General features: G+C 40.9%; 1 protein-coding gene across 2 annotated transcripts in view; it reads left to right on the forward strand.

Moving 5' to 3' along the window:
• The first annotated feature begins 522 nt into the window (after positions 1-522).
• Positions 523-19,758, forward strand: part of PIK3R3 (phosphoinositide-3-kinase regulatory subunit 3) — a 108,577-nt gene continuing 89,341 nt past the window's right edge. Inside the window, exon 1 of one of the 2 annotated variants that reach the window (XM_070510009.1) lies at positions 523-1,032. In XM_070510009.1, coding sequence (XP_070366110.1) covers positions 945-1,032 — 88 coding nt within the window. In that variant the 5' untranslated portion in view covers positions 523-944. Of the gene's footprint in view, positions 1,033-4,424; positions 5,290-19,758 lie in introns of those variants that run through there. The other variant, XM_014827866.3, reaches the window with a different exon arrangement.

Below are 19,758 nucleotides of genomic sequence, written 5' to 3' on the forward strand. Positions count from 1 at the left end.
CAAGGAAGCCTTTACTCACCTGCATGTGGGCAGAGATCATCACTGTCCTTGGGGCTCACACAACACTCTGTCAATTTCTATACTATAGCATTTATCACATGCCTGTAATTATTTATTCTTTTGTTGGCTCCTCCTCTATGGGCTCTGGACTCAGTGTTAGACACTGTCTTATTCATACTTGGATCTCCAGTGTTTGGAAACATCAATAAGCATTTGCTAAGTGAATGAAGGGGTAGGGGAAGCTGTGTGGTGTAGTGGGAAAGGCACTGAACTTGCTGTCTGGACCTGGGGCTCTAATCCTGGCTCTGCTACTAAGTGGCTGCGTGACTTTGAACAAGTCCCCTTACTGCTCTGGGTCTCAATTTCCTCATCTGTAAAACGAGAATAAAAATATAACCCTCTTCCTCAGGGTGATGGAGATTAAACGAGGCAACAGAACTCACCAGCTGCCTGCCCTGTTTGTGCCCTGCCCTCGTGAAACAGCCTGGACTATTTATTGTTCCTGTCATTTGGATCTCATTTGCTCTCTCTCTCTCCTGGTGAGAGCCGAGCTGAGAGCTGTTGCCTTGACGGAGAGGAAGTTTGCAGCAGTGGCATACATACAGTCCAGGTAGCCCCTGGGTTGCTGGAAGGGAAGACACCAAAAAGAGGGGAGCATGTTAGGCTACAGAGAGAGACCTGCTTTTTTTGTGACCCCTAAAGCTGAAGGAGGACCCAAAGTGCGGAGAGTGAGGCAGAGAAGAGCTACATCATGTGCTGATGGGTCTGAGGAAGCCCTCAAACAGTGCCCAGGAATTTAGCAGCATCTGGAGGAATGCCATTTCTATGAAGACCACTCATTCATCTCATGTCATAACTTCTCAGTGCCTTGGGCTGATATGATTAACTCTATCTTGGCTTTTCAAGTTGTAAGAAAGATGTAGAGGAGAGGTAAAAAATTGCAAATGCCAAGTAAAAGGAAGACCGTTCTGAAAAAATGGAAAATCATGATTTTCGACACTGCTATCTCAAGAGATGGCTATCAATTCCCAGGTGAGCTGTCTTTCTAGAAGATCCCTAGTATTGCTCTTTTTATGTTGTAAAGGCAAACTTTTTCCGTCAAAACTTGATATAATCCCTGACTTACAAGGCATGTGGCTGGGGGTAAGGGGGAGGGGGTCCTGAAATCTGCAACTGATAATTTGTAGAGTTTTCTTGGAATACCATTTATTAAGTTTATTTAGCTGCATGGATTTGGCCTTATCACAAGACAAGTGGTCAAGGGAAGATGATGAGAGAGGGGGAAAAAGGGGGTCTGAGGTCAGTGATCCTTCTCCAAAGGCTAAGGTCAGTCCTTGTGTTAAAGCTAGTGACCTTAAAAAAAATAATAAAAGTATGTTTCCATTTTTTAAGGCTTTTAAAAAAATATTGTGTGCTCAGATGGCACCTTTAATCACGAAGAACTTCTGGCTGAGTTCCAGGCTGATTCTGCTGGCACAGGGAGCTCTGAGATCATACCCTATATTCAGTGCTCAGAAGAAATATTTCATCCATCTCTGAAATGAAGAGGGGAAATGGAGCATATTTGAACAGTTTCATAGCAAGCCCATATCAGGGTGAAAAGTGAAGGACACCCTATCCATCTGGAGTTACAGAAAAGTACTATTAATTCTAAGTACTTAAGTGGCATTCCCCCCCCCCCCCATTTTCAGTGTTTCACAATAAAGTAAGAAGCTTGCATAAATCTGAAGGCAATCTCTTATTTCACAGATATATAAATGAAGGCAGACAGATTTTGTGATTTACCTAAGACTACTTTAAATTAAAAAAAGAAAGAAGGGAGGCAAAGAGGAAAAAAAAAACAACTCCCAAAGTAGCAGGTTGTGACCCAAGAGTTTGAGCTCTTACAGCTGAATTTAATCCACACCCAGGCCAAATATAATTCTCCAGGATGGAAATGGTCCAGGACACCAGAGCTAACATTCGCTACCTTTGCCAAAGAGCCTGAGGCAGTTTGGTGACAAGCAGTCAGAACCTCACTTCTATATCTTAACTGAAAGAAAGTAAGACCAGAATCATCTGACAGGCGCTTCCCGTGGCAGGGGACTGGGTCAAGCCCATCCAAAGGAAGTGTGCTTCCCCTTTATTCATCATTGCCTCTTGCATCACTTTGCAGGTCTCCTATTCAAAGGTTTATTTGTTGGACAGTTGGGTCATACAATTTCAGGTGGCAAGGTTGAATCACAGCTTTATTCCATGTGCCAGTCTTGAGCACTAGATTATATATGGCGCTGCTTCTTTCCCAAAATCTTAGCTGTGGGAAAGGCCTGGGTGCTCTGTGTATTAGAAAGTGAAACCCCACCACTAAATGATGAAAAGTGGTCCAGGCAAAAGCTGCTGTGGAAATCTGAAAGCCATTATCTTTTCCACACTTCCTCTCCTCACCTTCACTTTGTTTTGGAATATAGAGGGACACCCGTGAACAAAAATAAACCAACTTGCCCTTGACTGATGGTTCTGCCTTTTGAGTTATCAAATGTGAGTACTTCTGGCTCCCAGATACGGTGAAGTAAAGAGACTGCTAGGAAGCCAGCCACAAATTAGAGTTGATCTTCCATCATCTTCTACTTAGAGGAATGGTCTAGGACAATTCAAATCAACAACGTGCCTTGCCCCAAAGTTGATGAGGCTTCTGAACCACATTTGGATTTCAGAAATGTAAGAAAGCATATAAGAATCCTGATGTTTCTCAGCTCAACCCTGTCCGTTCATTCTTACTGGCTCTTTTAAATCCACGACCCTATACTCAGTTCATATACATTTCGACTGTCTGCTCCCAAGAACTGTCTCAACTCAGTCAGAGCACCTTTAAGGAAGGCAGAATCACTTTAGGAGGTATTGGGTGAAACGTGGCAAGTCTTCCACAGGCACGAATCAATATAGCAGAGCCATTCGGGGTAGGAGGTTTTGCTAGGGCTTAAATCAGATTGTCAACCCGAACACAATAGGCTTTGTTACTCCTGTGTAAAGAGGAAACGGAGCAGTTTTTGGCCTCCCCAGACTGTATTGTAGGGTATGCAGAATGGCAATTCCAGGCACAACCTTCAGGAGACACAAATCTGCTTTTGGCTATTCAGTGTTCCTTAGCAAGTTAATTAGCTGTTTCTGAAATGCATGGAAATATTCAGCATTTTCATACTGAAGCCTATCATAGTTTTAAGCTTGGGGGGAGGGACTGGGCGTCTCTGGAAGGGGGTCTGTCAGGGAAAGAGCCCTTTTGGATAGGGACACCAACACCTGAGATTTATCTCAGAAACCATACACGCACCATAACTACAAAATATTTTTTCTGGCTTGAGCACTCGAGCTGAGGGGCCTGCTGTGGCGCCCCACTATTTATTTCAGGTGTGGGGAGTTTCCTCTGGGTTCAAAAGTCCCTGGGTGGGAAGCGCAGAGCGACTGCGAAATGCCTCCTTAAGAAACGCCTAACTGCTCCAGGGAGAAGCCGGGACGGGTTGCAGGGGTCCATGGGCACATCTTCTCACTGAGCGGTAACGGTCCTGCGAGTGGGTCTGGGGACCTTGGCTTTATTGGACAACTTATCATGGGGGTGGGGAGGGCTGTCCCAGCACGGTGAAGAGGTCTGTGGGGAGGGACTCTGCCCGGGGACCTCCTAAGGACCAGAAGAGCGCGCGTCCCGCCAAGTGACAGCCCGCGCCCCTCTCCGTCCGCTCCCCTCCCCCGCAGCCAGTCCCCGGCAGCGGGGATCGCGCCCGCCCGGCCTCCCCCTCTCTTCTCGCGTCCGGGCCGACCGAGCCTCAGCGGGAGCCCCGCCTGTCTCCGGGCAGCTTGAGCCCCCGAGCGCTCCCAGCCTGTCAGTAACCGCCGTTTGCGCTTTCTTTCTTTTTTTTTTTTTTCCCCCTCTTCTTTTCTTTCCCCCTTCTGCCTTTGTCCCGCTTAGTAACTGGGCTCCGACCAATCGCCGCCTCACCGGCCGGCGCCGGCTGGCTCCTAATTGGCCCACTTGGGGCGCGCAGCCGTCTCCCGCTCCTTGGCTGGAGCGAGGCAGACAAAAGACGCAGGCTCCGGGCTCCGGCAACCGGGATCAGCCAATCAGCGTCTACCTTGTCCCTCTTCCCCCCTCCTTCCTTCGCTCCCCTCCCTCCCCGCCTGGCTCGCGTGCTCCCGGCACTGACTCCTGGCGCGCGGCCAGCGCCCGGGCCGTACCATTCTCATCGAGGCCGGGGGGAGAGAGGATGGATGGTAAAGGAGCCGAGGCCTAGAAAGCGGTGGAGGAAGTTGAAAGCCGAGATGGTGGGCAGTTTTCTGAACCCTTTCTCAGGCACCTGACAGAATCCTAGTACACTGAGGCGGGGTAGAGTGGAAGGGGCAGTGGTGATGCTGACTGTCCCCCTTGCTCGGCGCGGTTGGGTGGCGCCTCAGCGGGGGAGCGTGGGGGGCGGGGGAGGGTGTCCCCCTCCGCGCCGTTAAAATGAAACTCTAGTGGCTGGAGTCAGGGCAGAGCGTGAGGGGAGCCGGTCCTGGCGGGCTTGCTCGCAGCCCAGCGGGAGCGCCCAGCCGAGCAGAGCTTACTGGACTCTCGGACCGGCCCCGATTCTGAGGCTGCAGCAGCTTCGGTTCCGAGCCCGACCAGAACGGAGCGCGAGTCCCGGCCCCTGAGGGGATCACTGTCTGCGGACCAGTGGGACCCCAAAACTTGAACGCAATCCCCAGCCCCCTTTTTATGCCTTCCTTTGTCACTTCCCCACCTTCCTCCCAACGCGTTCTTTTTTTCCCTCTTGATTCTCCCTCCCTCGAAGGACACAAAAGTGGCTTCCGCGGAAAGATTTGGAGGCGGTGGGAGCTTTTCTCTTTCGAGAGCGACGGAGTAGAAGGGATTTTTGGGACGGCGCTTTTTTAACACCTCTACCCTCCGCCCCCAAGCTTCTCTGTACCTCTCGGAGGAGAAAAGCCCGTAGATTGAAAGTTCCGGGGGCATTTTGCTGGGTGCTGGAGGAGGAGAGAGGGGGAGGAGGACCCGGTCCTCGTCCTGGTACTTGGCTGGACTTGTACCGGCCGTTGGAATCCCGAAGTACATTTCCGTGTGGGACTTCTACAGATATATATTTTTAGATTTTTAAATAGCAGATAAAAAAGATATATGCTTTCTATATATTTCTTGACAACCTGCCCCTGACAGCGCGATGTACAATACGGTGTGGAGTATGGACCGCGATGACGCAGACTGGAGGGAGGTGATGATGCCCTATTCGACAGAACTGATATTTTATATTGAAATGGATCCTCCAGGTACTTGGGAGAAAAAAAAGAATCTTGTGATGGGTTTGGTTTGTGTTTAACGAGACCTTGGTGATGTTTTCAGGGCAGAAGTCTCCCTGGGTGCGCTAGGTTTGGGATGAGGGGCAGATTTGCAGTTAGAGCCGCAGGAAAACTGCTTCTGGTTTACACGTTTAAAGTTTGCAGTTAGGACCCTGATCCTATTGTCTGCGAGGGTGGGGGTGGGGGCTGGAGTGGGGGTGGGGGCTGGAGTGGGGGTGGGAGGAGAGACCCGTTTCTTTGACTTTGCCTTTGCGTGTCGTTCAGGTTTTTGTCGTGCCCCCCCCACCCCTCTTTTTTTCTTTTTCAATTCAAGATTCTTCTACTTGCAAAGGATGCTTTATATCCTAGCCTTGAAGTCAGTCTTTCCCGTTGGGGGAATTCTTTAAAGCTTGTCATTTCAGACGTTTGTCTCATTTGGTTCGTTGTGTTCTACCTTCGTTAACTTCTGAAACTGGGTTGCCTGTGTGATTATTCATTTAAAAACCCCCTTTTTCTCTTGCAGAAACCGAATGCCGGTTAGTGATTTTCAGGGATTGGGCGTTTTTATTCAGTTATGGCCTTAGTCTGAGGTTTTTCTTCTCGGAATATAGTCGCTCAGAAAGACCTACGTGCAATATTTTATTACTCTTTAATTTATGGTGATTTAATTTATGGGATGGGGTTTAATATAACTTCAATTCTTAGAGTAAAAAAAGGAGGAACCTCCTTTTTTGCATGTGAATGTGTGATGTGTACATAGATGTGATGGGTTTGGATACACATAATGTAAAGTATACATGTACTGTATTTTTACTTTAGAGCTTTGTCTGAGACCCTTACAGACATTTTGTGTATCTGGTAGGAAAAGAAAAGGAAGGGAAAATGGAAAAGTTGGGTAATTTTTTTTCTTTAAAGTCTACCCCATTTTAGGATTATTAGCTTTCAGATTTTCCGACCCTGTTTGCAATTATAAACAGTGCTTTATGTAATGATTTTGAATAAGTAGAAGGCCTTTGTGACTCCTTAGTTTCGCTGAGGATGAATTCGTTGTCTTTTTAAAATGTGTTCTAGCTAAGCCTACAGAATAAATTGTGTGTCATTGGGGAACCTCAGTTATTATAAGACTATGTATTTTTGGAAACGTTTGAAAAGATTTGAGCCCATGCAAGTGTAATGAAGTATAACTCTTATAGAATGTAGGTAGAAATTATTTCCTGTGTCCTTGTGAACGGTGAATTATCCTCTTTGTTTTTTTTAATTAGTCATAGAGCGTTAAATGATGCTATATTAAAAGCTAATGTTGAATCAACCTTTTTCACTCTTAATGACCACTTAGAATTTTTTTCTTTTCCCCTCATTTTGGAGCCTTCTTTATTTGCTTTTGTAATTGTGACTGCAATCCAGATGCAGCTTTGTAGTGTTTTGCAAAGTTTGTAAGATTTACCACCCATCTATTGTGTGTATTTCCCCCTTTGTTTCCCCCTAATGGTAAAGCATCATTTCGGTTAGATGCATTTGTCATTCATGTAAATGGAAATTTAGTACATCATTGGTTCCTCTGCTGTAAAAAGTAAGGTTAATAATTCTAGATTTCTGTTATTATAAGAATTACATATTCAAACTGCCTTTGAATCATACTGTGTCATATAGTATCTTGCCTTGCAGACATACAAAGGGAATTTGTTGGGTGGAGAGGTGAGTGGGGAGGAGGGGAGAAAATGAAGAAGGCACAAATGTTTGAAAAATGTGGGCCTAGTGAAAAAATATTGGCCAAGTTGAGTTGGGTTGTCCAAAAATGATTTTTAAAAAAAGTTGACTATTATAATTATGTAGTGATGTGGGTCTTATAAGGTTGTATAGAAAATTCTGATCCAAACTTTGTGTGTTCCATGGAAATAAACTTTTGAGTTAAAATGTTGATCCTTGAATGAAATTTTGCATCCTGAGATTCTGTTTAGAATATTGAAAATATGCGTATGCTGTTCTTTATTACCCATTTTTGTAGCCTTAATGTAGAATACGGTTAATTATTTCTAACAGCTTTTTAGCACACTTGAGTATGCCGAAATGTTACCTTTGAAGTGACTGGTTTTTAATGGAAATAATGTGAGTGCCAACCTTGTTTTGTGTGATAAGTTTTTGAAACATTTAAAACTAAGTAAATTATTAGTGAAGAGGTTACAGCATGTCTTGTATCTGCCTTTTTCCTGGTTCCTATCCCAGATCAAGCTCTTATTATTTCCTGTGTGGACTGGTATGATAGCGCACTAACTGCTCTGTCCGTATCTCCCCTGTGCAATCCACAGTATTATTAAAGTATCATCTGACGATTTACCTTCCAATGGTAAATCTTCCAGTGACTTTAAAAACCTTCCAGTGGCTTCCCTTTGCCTGCTGAAAAAAGCCTCAGATTGCTTACCTTGTCATATAAGTCCCTCTGTTTTTGCTTCCAACCTAATTTTCCAGTCTATTCTCCTGGAGTCCATCACAAGTTCTCCGGAAGCTATTTTGTACTTGCTGTTCCTTGAATGTAGGCTTTTTCCTCTTCTTGGGATGGATGCCTTTCACTCTCAATGGTTACTTGTTGAAATCTTATATATGTTTAGGGCTCAGGTTAGATGCCTTCTTTGCCAGGGTGTATGTTCCTAGATTCCTTCTCTTAGAAGACATCGTTCCTTTTCCCTCCTTCTTCCAGCTCTTCTCAGATAGAACTTCTTCCATTCTGTCTAGAGTAGCTTCTGCATTTATTTATGTATACTCCCCCCTATGAATTGTCTTTTATAAACTTTTTAGCTTGCTCAGGGTCTTGCAAGTAGTAGACAATTTAATAAATAGGTGTTGAATTAACAAATATTTCAAGAACACTGTTTCTCTCTAGCCTTTAAGTGATTTTCTACTTAAGGTCCTTAGTCACCTCATTCCTTGGCTATTGCAACAGCCCAGCTTTAAGTAACTTTTGAATTAGTTGTTGACTTAGGGCCCTTAATTATAATATTAATATTACAGCTTTTAAAGTATGATTTTCATCTTAATTTTAGACTGAGTCATAAATGCAAAATTGTTATCTATCATTGCTTCCAGTGGCCTCAAAAACTGTTTTTCAAATGTGTTTCCCTCCAGCCTGTCTTTTCGAAAAGTACTGTTGCCATGCATCCTGAAGGTTTCTAATGACTACATGGATTGATACGTCTACAGTAACTTACTGACAATGTAAGGGTTGGATCCAAATGCAACTTTGATGTCTTAATCTTTATATATTTCCCAGAAGCAATGGAACTACTCAACTGTTTAGATGAAGCATAAAACTTTTTATTTTGGAAATACTAAGACTATTGCGCAGACAATTGCTTATAAGCATCTTGGTCGCTCCTGTTGTGATGGGAATTGGGATTATTTCGTAACAGAGCAGTTGCTGGATAGGCCTCTCAAAGAGCCCTGTCTTTGGTATTGGGAGCTATTAGAGCATTACCAGTACACAGATGAGCATAAACTCATGCCCAAAGCTTATAGATAGTGGTCTGTTAGCTCATACTTTAGTTTTGACATTGTTACTGTTTTTATTTTGGGAAGATGTAATAAATTATTTCTTTTTTAAATTAATGGATACAGTTCTTTTTAAGATTGTAGACTTTTTGTTCTTATCAAGACAAATTTCTGAAATTATTTTTAGGGCAGCAACATCTCTTCAGCAGTAATTAGAAAATTAAAAGTTTTAATTCTTTGGCAAAACATAAATAGAAGAATGTCTGGAATAGTGGTTCTCAATATTTTTGGGCTCGGTACACCTTTTATACTCTTAAAAAATTATTGAGAATCCCAAAGAGCTTGTGTTTAAGTGGGTTATATCTATTGATATTTACTGCATTAGAATAAAACTGAGAAATTTATAAAAAATAGTTATTTAATTCATTTAAAAGTAATAAAGCATTATATGTTAACAAAACTTTTTTTAATGAAAAAATAACTATATTTTCCAAAAAGCAAAAAAAAAGTGAGAAGAGTGGCTTTGTTTTATGTTTTTGCAAATAACTTTAATGTCTAGCTTTCTAATCATTAATGTCTGGCTTAGTAGAAGACATCTAAATTCCCATGTCTGCTCTTGCATTCATTGAGATATCACAGGTCGTAGCCTCTGGAAAACTCCAGTGTACGGTTGTGAGAGAATGAGAGTGCAAACAGCAAATGTCTTAGTAATACTGTGAAAATTATTTTGGCCTCTTGGACCCTCTGTAAGGGTCTTGGGGACTCGCAGGGGTCTCCGGATTATACTTTCAGAACTCCTAGTCTCAAAGTTACCTGACTGTGTAGTTTGATGGCCAACCTAGTAAAGGATCTGACTTTTTGAAACCGGATGAAAAGATTGTTCCAGGAAACTTAGTTACTTACTCTAGCATATGTGGTGTTTTCATCCTGGTAAAATTTAGATTAAGTAACATTCTGGTGGAGAACTGGCACAGTGGCTCTGTGGTTGGGGAAGGTATCTGCAGAGAAACACACTGAAGAAATAGGTCACCTGCCACCGTGTGGTCCTTACTGTTGGCAGTTTGGGCATTCTACTTCTGGGGTTGATTTTTTCTTTATAACTCTGAACATTTGATGGGTTCATCTTAGATAAATGCTTCTCAAGTGTGTGGTAAGATATTTCTTTTATGAGCTAGGTGTCACTTTTTAATGATATTATAGTATGGGACAAATGTTAATATAAACAAATGATGTAAGAGCCTTGCCACTTTTTTTTCTCATCTTCTTACTGAAAAAGATTAGTCATTGCTTTCATTTAATATTATTATAGTTTATAGTGTATCCAACTATGTTTCATTAGAAGTGTGGTGATTCTCCCTTTGATAATGCGTTTTCAATTTGTTCTCATCATTGCTTTCATGCTGAATACCTTTATGTTTTTCTTAGAATGTAGAAAAGATTGGACATGTTTGTGGTCACCATATATAACAAGGTAGGTAGAAAAATAGTTACATATATGTCTATGTGATATGATATAATTTTTATCGATATTAAAGGGAGATGCAGGCTGAGTGTGGTAGAAAGAACACAGGCTTTGGAAACAGATGATAGGGGTCCCAAACCTAGCTTTGCTTCCTACCCTGCCCAAGGTTGTTTAGCTAGTACTTAACCTCTCTGAGCACCCATTTTCTCTTTTGTAAAATTGAGCTAATACCCACCTTTCAGAGTTGTTCTGGGAATTAGACATACTGTATCAATATGTAGCACAGTGTTTGGCACGTGGTATGTTCCCAGTTCATTGTAGCTTATATCTTAAAGCATGTTGATAACCTATAATTATTCCAAGTCTACCTCTTTGCATACTCTTGCAGTCAGAACCTTTTGAGCTATCTTGCCCCATTCTTTTCTTCATCCCTGACATTTAAACTGGGGCCATTTTGTTTTGGGAACAGTTCTCTAGGGTCTTTTCTAGTTATAACATCTTGTGAGTCTATGGAAATTTCGCTCCAAGTCATCCTTTCTGTTTAGTTTCTAATGTTGTTGTCCACTTCCTCATCACCTCACACTTGAAATGATGTGTATTGAAGGTAATAGTTGCTAATGTTTGTTGAATAATTATTGTAGCCCAAGAACTATGTTGAATGCTTTTATATGTGCTATTTCTTTTAGCCACACAGCAACCTTATAAAATAGGCACTATTAGTATCTCACTTTACAGACGGGACACTGAAACTTAGATGTGTTTAGTAACTTATTCAATGCCCCACAGCTAGCAAGTAGCAGAGCAGGTCTGCCTGCCTGACTCTTAACACTCAGGTTCTTAACCGGTACCTCCTAATTGGTTGCTGTTTCTGGTTTCTTCTTCCCGTCTGCCATAAATTTATCCAGAATTTTTCAGCCGGGTTAATCCTACTGAAATGTTATTTTCATTGTCTTACCACTTTACTTAGAAATAATCAGCGACTCTCCATTTCTTTTTAGAGGCCATATTCTTAAACTTAGCATACATGATCTTTAGTAATATGGCACCAATTTACATCTCCAACTTAATTACCAATCTTCTATTCTCATTTCTCTTCTAGCCTCATTTCTGGCTATCCCCGGAATATACCTTGCTTATTGCCATCTCCAGCCTTTTGCTTATGCTGCTTCTTATGTTAGATTATGCCCATCCCATCCCCATCTTCAAATCAGGATCCTTTGCAAGTTCCTCTTCCTTCATTTCTTCCTCCAAAAATTCTAACACTGAACCCCTTAATTATCTAGGGCTATGGTCTATTATTTTGACACAAAATCTTGGTTATATTATGGCATTTAATTATTTCCTGAATATAATTTGTCCCCCCAACAGATAAGCTTCTTGAGATCAATCTGTTGTATTTCTTTTTATCTTTTTTTTTCCCTAAACACCCAGTGCCCAAATATTTTGTTAAATCTTAGGTCTGTGGACCCAACCAGCTTCATTTTGTGACTTCAGTTTTAAAATGTTGATATTATTTATTATCAACATGTGACCTTTATACTTATAAAGATAATTTATTCTAACAAAGCAAATAATGAAAAAAATGTAACACAATGTTATTAGCAAAACTTTATGGTTTTGAGTAAGAGTCATTTTTGAAATTTTGAAGAATTAGAAGTGAGTAGTAAGTTTTTGAAAGTTTGTTAGGCTCATTTTACACAGTGCTGGGACAAATGTAGGTTTTTTTTTTTTTGAGGTTATGATAGTTTACAACCTTGTGAAATTTCAGTTATACGTTATTATATGTCAGTCATACTATAGGTGCACCACTTCACCGTTTGTGCCCACCCCCACCCCACCTTTCCCCTGGTAACCACTAATCTTTTCTCTTTGTCCATGTGTTTGTTTATCTTCCACATATGAGTGGAGTCATACAGAGATTGTCTTTCTCTATCTGGCTTATTTTGCTTAACGTAATACCCTCAAGGTCCATCCATGTTGTTGTGAATGGGACGATTTCATCCTTTTTTGTGGCTGAGTAGTATTCTGTTTGTGTGTGTGTGGTGTGTGTGTGTGTAACACACACACCACACATACACACCATATGTTCTTTATCCAGTCATCAGTTGATGGCCACTTAGCTTGCTTCCACATCTTGGCTATTTTGAATAATGCTGCAGTGAACACTGGCATGCATGGATTTCTCTGAATTGCTGATTTCAAGTTCTTTGGATAGATACCAGTAGTGGGATGGCTGGGTCATATGGAATTTCTATTTTTAATTTTTTGAGAAATCTCCATACTGTTTTCCATAGTAGCTGCACCAGTTTGCATTCCCACCAGCAGCGTATGAGGGTTCCTTTTTCACCACAACCTCTCCAACATTTGTTATTTTTTGTTTTGGTTATTTTAGCCATTCTAGTGGATATAAGGTGATATCTTAGTGTAGTTTTGATTTGCATTTCCCTGATGATCAGTGATGATGAGCATCTTTTCATGTGCCTATTTGCCATCCATATATCTTTGGAGAAATGTCTGTTCATATCCCCTGCCCATTTTTTGATTGGGTTGCTTGATTTTTTGTTGTTGAGTTGTATGAGTTCTTTATATATTGTGGAGATTAAGCCTTTGTCGGATATATGATTTGCAAATATTTTTTCCCAGTTGTTGGGTTGTGTTTTTGTTTCAATCCTGTTTATCCTTGCCTTGTAGAAGCTCTTTAGTCTGATGAAGTCCCATTTGTTTATTCTTTCTGTTGTTTCCCTTGTCTGAGAAGATATGGTGTCTGAAAATATCCTTTTAAGACTGATATCAGGGAGTGTACTGCCTATATTTTCTTCCAGAAGTCTTATGGTTTCAGGTCTTCCCTTTAAGTGTTTGATCCATTTTGAGTTTATTTTTGTGAATGGCCTAAAAAAAAGATCTATTTTCATTCTTTTACATGTGGCTCTCCGGTTTCCCCACACCATTTGTTGAAGAGACTTTCTTTTCTCCGTTGTATGTTCACAGCTCCTTTGTCAAAGATTAGCTGTCCATAGATATGTGGTTTTGTTTCTGGACTTTTAATTCTGTTCCATTGATCTGTGTGCCTGTTTTAGTACCAGTACCATGCTGTCTTGATTACTATAGCTTTGTAGTCAAATGTAGGTTTAAGTTACCCAATGTGTTATTATACCAATTAAATTTAGAATATGTAGCACTTGACTTGAGATAACAGGGTAAGGTCAGCCATCGAGCCTTGTAAAATCAGTTTCCAAACTGTTTCCCCATATATGGTATATTTGTTCCTTGTGCATATTTGTAAGTTCATGTAAAGTAAGAGGGTTATCTTATTTTTTGTATAAAAGCGGCAGTAAGCTAGGTCCAGTTTGTGACATCATACCATTTTACATGTCCCATGTAAATATGAAAACTGCCCTGTGCCCTATGAATATGAGCCAACACAAAGCCAAAGTCGGTACCATGAGGTCATACCATCCACCGTTATTCAGCCTTGGATTTCCTGTCTGATGTTCTGTTTGTGGGCCAGATGAGTTGTCTACCCTTGTCTAAGGGTATAGGACAACAAATCCAGAGCATGTGGTGATGTAATCTAAAATACTTACCGGTATAGTTTTTATTTTTAAACTTGAGAAAAAATAAATTCAATCATGAATCAAAATTTAAAATTGGGTGTAAGTTGTTTTGGAGAAAGCCTTTATTGAAATGAATTATTTGTACTGGGAAAATATTGCTTTAGAGTCTCTTCTTTCATATGTATTATTCTTTTTAACTTTCTAACTCTACAACAGAGTAACTCAGCATGATATAATTTATGTTGAACTTTTAATATGCATTCGTAGAATTAACCACAAAGTTTTTTTCTGAGATTAGTTCTGGGATTTGTTTCGTAAAAAAGTAATATCTTTTCAGCTGCAAGCAGCAGAACCTAGTTCAAAATGGCTTAAGAAATAAGAAATTTTATCTTTAGGCTTCAGGATTGGTTTACAGTTCAACAATGTCAGTAAAAACCCATATTCTTTCCCTTGCTCAATTCTGCTCTCCTTGGGATCAGCTTCAGTGTCAGGTTGGTATCAAAGTGTTTGTATCGATTCCAAGCATCGTATCCATACCCACAACTTCTGAAAGAAGGGGAGGGGCTGCCCTGGCCGAGTGGTTAAGTTCCCTCCCTCCGCCCAGGGTTTGCTGGTTTGCATCCTGGGTGTGGACCTTTGTACCGCTCATCAAGCCACGGTGTGGCGGCATCCCACATGGAGGAACTAGGATGACCTACTACTAGGATATACATCTATGTACTGGGGCTTTGGGGAGGAAAAAAAAAAAGAAGGTTGGCAACAGATGTTAACTCAGGGCTAATCTCTTCACCAAAAATAAATAGATAAAAGAAGAAGAAAGATGTCTTTTCTTTTACTTCTGTTTTTGAAGAGGGAAGGTTTTCTCTGAAAACCTCTAGCAGACTTCTCTCACATCTTTTTGGCCAGAATTGGGTCGTATGCTTATTCCTGAACCAATCACTAATGATTACCCTTGAATTAACCATGTCCATGCCTGAATCTGGAGTGGTGTTGACTTTTCCTGAGGTATTGTTTTGGGGAGGGATTCTATTAGGAAGGAAGGAGTGGGCAGGGGTGGGGGGGTTTGAGGGGAGTGGGCGTGTGGAGGCGGGGTGTGAATGCTAAGTAGGCCGCCTATAGCGACCACTCTGGGAAGTAATTTGGAGAACTATAGCTCTTTTCAAAATTCTTGTCTTTGTGTTTGTAAATAAAAAGAATTTTGCAAGTTAATTTTTTTTCTTTTTCAAACTAAAATCTAGTTATGAGAAACCCATTTTCATTTTCTAAATTGGAATTCAGAGTCACATAGTATTGAGAGTTAAATATGAGACAGGCCTTTTCCTCTTTCTTGTCAGTTGTTTACTAGGAAATGGGGAAGCTAACTTCTCTGGTTGACAGTTTCCTTATTTGAGGCATGTAGGTGTTGGAATAGAGTATATTAGTGTATCAAGTAAATGAGTGTGAGAGAGCATTTTGCAAAACGATAAATTCCAAATTCCAAAGTTTAGTAAATTAAGTAATAAGCTTGGGACCTGTAGAATGACTTATGAGTTTAATGACTAGCCTTAAAAATTAGAGGGGTCCGGCCTGGTGGTGCAGCGGTTAAGTTCGCACGTTCTGCTTCTCAGCGGCCTGGGGTTCGCTGGTTGGCATCCCGGGTGCGGACATGGCGCCGCTTGGCAAAAAGCCATGCTGTGGTAGGCGTCCCACGTATAAAGTAGAGGAAGACGGGCGTGGATCTTAGCTCAGCACCAGTCTTCCTCAATAAAAAGAGGAGGATTGGCAGTAGTTAGCTCAGGACTAATCTTCCTCAAACAACAACAACAACAAAATTAGAACACTATTTTTTTTTAAGTTTGGCACTTGAGCTAACAACTGTTGCCAATCTTTTTTCTTTCTGCTTTTTCTCCCCAAATCCCCCCCAGTACATAGTTGTATATTTTAGTTGTGAGTCCTTCTAGTTGTGGCATGTGGGACGCTGCCTCAGCATGGCTTGATGAACAGTGCCATGTCCTCGCCCAGGATTGGAACCGGCAAAACCCTGAGCCACTGAAGCGGAGCGTGAAAACTTAACCACTCAGCCTTGGGGCCGGCCCCAAGAACACCACTTTAACCCATAGATCACGTCTTTCAATTAAAATCTACTCTGTAACTAAGTATTGATTTTTCCAGTATGTTGAAAATCTAGAGGTGGTATAGTGGGGTAGTTAAGAGAAAGGACTCTGGAATCAGACTGCCTGAGTTCAGATTTTGCCTCTGCTACTGCCTAGCATGTGTCCTTCGGCAGTTTACGTATCTTTTCTGTGTTTTGGTTTCCTCACCTATAAAATGCAGATGTTAATGGTCACTACTTCAATAGGGTTGTTGTGAGGATTAGTAAATTAATAACTGTAAAGCACTCAGTGTGGTACCTGGAACATATTAAGTACCCATAAATGTTTTTGTTTGTGTATATTAATTAATTCATGTTTTTCAACAAATATGTGATTGCCAGGCACTCTTCTAGGTATAGCAGTGAACAAAATAGCAAACTCTCTGTATTTGTGGAGCATACATTTTTAAGAGAGGCAAGAGAGCAGAGAATAAACAAATTTATAAATAAAATACATAGTGATGGTGATAAATGATATGGAGAAAAAGCAAAGAACAAAAATAGAGAGTGGGGGAACTTCTATTTTAAATAGGAGGACAAGGAGGGTCTGACCTAAAGGAAGTGAGGGAACAAACCTTGTAGATCTATGGGAGGTGTGAGGGCAAGGGAGAGTGCCAGGTAGAGGAAAGACCAGATGACTTACTCTGAGGCAGGAACATCTCTGTCTTGTATTCAGGGATTATCTAGGAGTCTGGTGTGGCTGGAGTGGAATGAGGGGAAAGTAGGAAAAATGGAAGACAGGTAATGGTGTGGATGGTGGTGTCCATGTCGGATACTGTAAGAACTTCAGCTTTTAAAACTTGACTGAGATGAGAATCCATCCAAGTGTATGAGCAGTGATGTATTATGATTCTTGGCTTAAAATGATCATTCTGGCTGCTGGTGGGAAGTAGGAAAAGATGGAAGTGGAGAAACTGGTTTGGAGGCTATTGTGATAAACAAGCTGAGGGATGATAGTGGCTTGGACGAGGGTAGAAGCTTTGGAGGTGGTAAAAAGTGATTAGATTCTGAATATTATTACCAGTTATAAAGCATGTAATTTCTAAACTGACTTAGTCACTTTATTTTCTAATTTCTTAGCTTTATATTTCTCTATGTGTTTTAATAATTAAAAGATTTAACTTTTAGAATAATACCAAGGCTATTTATATATATATATTTTATGTATTTTTCTCTTTTTTGAAGTATTATGATTTCTGATCTCTAACAACTGGGAGTGAAACAGCATAATGTGTGGCCTTAGTTATTTGATAAAGCTTACTCATGAGTTACTTTTATAAACATTACTCTATAAATCTAGACTGTACTGTAATTTACTTTCAAAAGTAACTTTGAAAAAGAAATTATCTTAAGGTCCTTAGTTTTTATGGTGAGCTATGAAGGGGAGAAGAAATTAAAGAGAAGGAAGCCATGCATACATGTTTCATTTTACTTTATGTGCTAAAGTTGTTGGTATTTTAGAATAATTAAAATATATTTCGGTGTTTTTGCTTATTAGTATAGTGCTTAAGTGCTGGAGTAGAGACATTGCAATAAAATGGGGAAACATTGCTCACTGTTTAAGAGCTCTACGCTCAGATTGCCTGGATTTCCAGTTCTAGTCTTGTCTACTTCCAGCTTGTGACTTGACAGTTCCCTGATCTGTATAGCAAGGAGAAGAGCTTAGAACAGGTATCTGCTGTTATTGTTATTATCTCATTATTATTAAGCTGGGATGCCTTGTGACATAGCTCCTCTCTTCCATTCAGAGGAGGCACCAGCCTGACATTTAAATTGAATCAAAAAGTAATTTAAATCTTTATTCTAGCCTCTTAAAAATGCCAAAGGGATTACATTTATACCATACTGCAATACTACTAAAAATCTGATTTCTCTATTTTTGGTCAGTATCTTTGCATGATTAATACCAAACTTCCTTCTCTCTTTTAGAACTTGCAAACTCTCTCATAACAACTTGAACAGTCTCATTTTTTTTGTTTCTTTCCTCCCTTTCTCAAACTTTTTAGTTTCTCTTCCAGGAGTACCTATCTCCCTTTAAGCTCTCCCTTTTGCCTGTTTCGTTACTCTGATCTATATAATAAAGGCCAGGAACCAAGGGAGTAAAGAAAAGAATCTGTGAATACTTAATACAGCAACATTTTGGATTTTGTCACATTTAGCTGCCATAGAGGGTATAACACGTTTTGGCTTTTAGAAAGAAGTCTGCTTAGTTTTAAAAGGACAATCAGGTGGTTCAGACCTGTTGTAGGACATTAGTTCAGGACTTGGGGTTTAATTTTTCTCCTAGTATTTATGAACTGTAAGAGCAGCTGTCACATCTGTCTGACTGAGACTGACCTGGGCCTCTCTTTTGTTACTTAGGAATCAACCATGGGCATTTAGAGTAGAGTTGCCAGATAAAATACATGCAGTATGTCTCATGCAATATTTGGGATATACTTATGCTAAAAAGTTTGTTGTTTATCTAAAATTCAAATTTAACTAGATGTCTTGTATTTTTATTTGCTAAATCTACAACTCTAATTTAGAGAGAGGCTAGACAGTTGACTAGATGGTATTTCTACTACATTTTATGATGTTTAGGGATAGATGTGTAACTTGATGTAGTGAATATCACTACTTTCAGTTTCCATAACAAAAAGTTCAACTCACCTTAGTTTAAACAAAGAGAATTTATGGGTTCATGTAATTGAAAAGTACAAAGGAAATGGGGGCCCCTGATGTGGTTTGATCAAGACTGTCAGGCTTTAGGGCTGGCCCCATGGCTGAGTGGTTGGGTTCGTGCACTCCGCTTTGGCGGCCCAGGGTTTCACCAGTTCAGATCTTGGGTGTGGACATGGCACCACTCATCAAACCATGCTGAGGTGGCATCCCACATGCCACAACTAGAAGGACCCACAACTAAAATATACAACTATGTACCAGGGGGCTTTGGGGAGAAAAAGGAAAAATAAAATCTTTCCAAAAAAAAAAAAAATTAAGCTTTGTCCTGTTTTTCTGCGTTTCTCCTGGCTCTCCCCTGTCTCAGCTTTTTTCTCAGGCTGGCTTCCCTGGTAGTACAAGATGACTGTTTTTGGCTCCTGGGGCTGTGTTTCCTCATTTCTGGGGGAGAAAAAGGATATGTCCCACAGATGTAACACAAAAATCCTGATCTTGATGCTAATTAGGCTATCCCTGTGTTGTAAAGGATCCTGACTCTTAAAATCTGGACTCCTTAAACTGCTAATTACAGGTTTTCTGTCTAGACCAGTGGCTCTTAAATTTGAATGTGCATCAGAACCACCTGGAAGACTTAGTAAAATACCGAGTGCTGGGCCCTACCCTGAGAGCTGCTGACGCAGTAGGTTTGGGGTTGGGTTGTAAGAATTTGTATTTGTTACAAGTTTCCAGATGTTCCTGATTTGGCTGGTGTGCAAACCACGCTCTGAGAACCACTGCTGTGTCAAATTAGGGCCTACTCCTGGAGCTGGGGAAGGGGTCAGTCCCACATAAACTCCTTACCAGCGTGGGGAAGAAACAAGATACGTTTTGAAGAGATAATTACAACATCCACTAAAGAGAGGACTGCTCTTTTTTTGCCTGTGCAGCTTCCGTTCCCTCTTATTTAGGTAACAGCTTCCTGATTTTTCTCTCAAAACCGCTTTTCCCCCATTCGCAATCAGTGTGGCCTGGGTAGAGTTGATCTAACCCGTTGGCTTTAAGGGTGGGCACATGACCTGGGCCTGGCCAGTAAGATCGCTGCATTTGCCTGGCCACAGTGATTAGCCCATTAGTTAATAGGGCAGAGATTTTTCTAATATAGTCAGTGCACATTCTATATATTACTATTT

Source organism: Equus asinus, chromosome 5 (assembly GCF_041296235.1).
Source record: "Equus asinus isolate D_3611 breed Donkey chromosome 5, EquAss-T2T_v2, whole genome shotgun sequence".
Classification (NCBI taxonomy): Eukaryota; Metazoa; Chordata; class Mammalia; order Perissodactyla; family Equidae; genus Equus; species Equus asinus.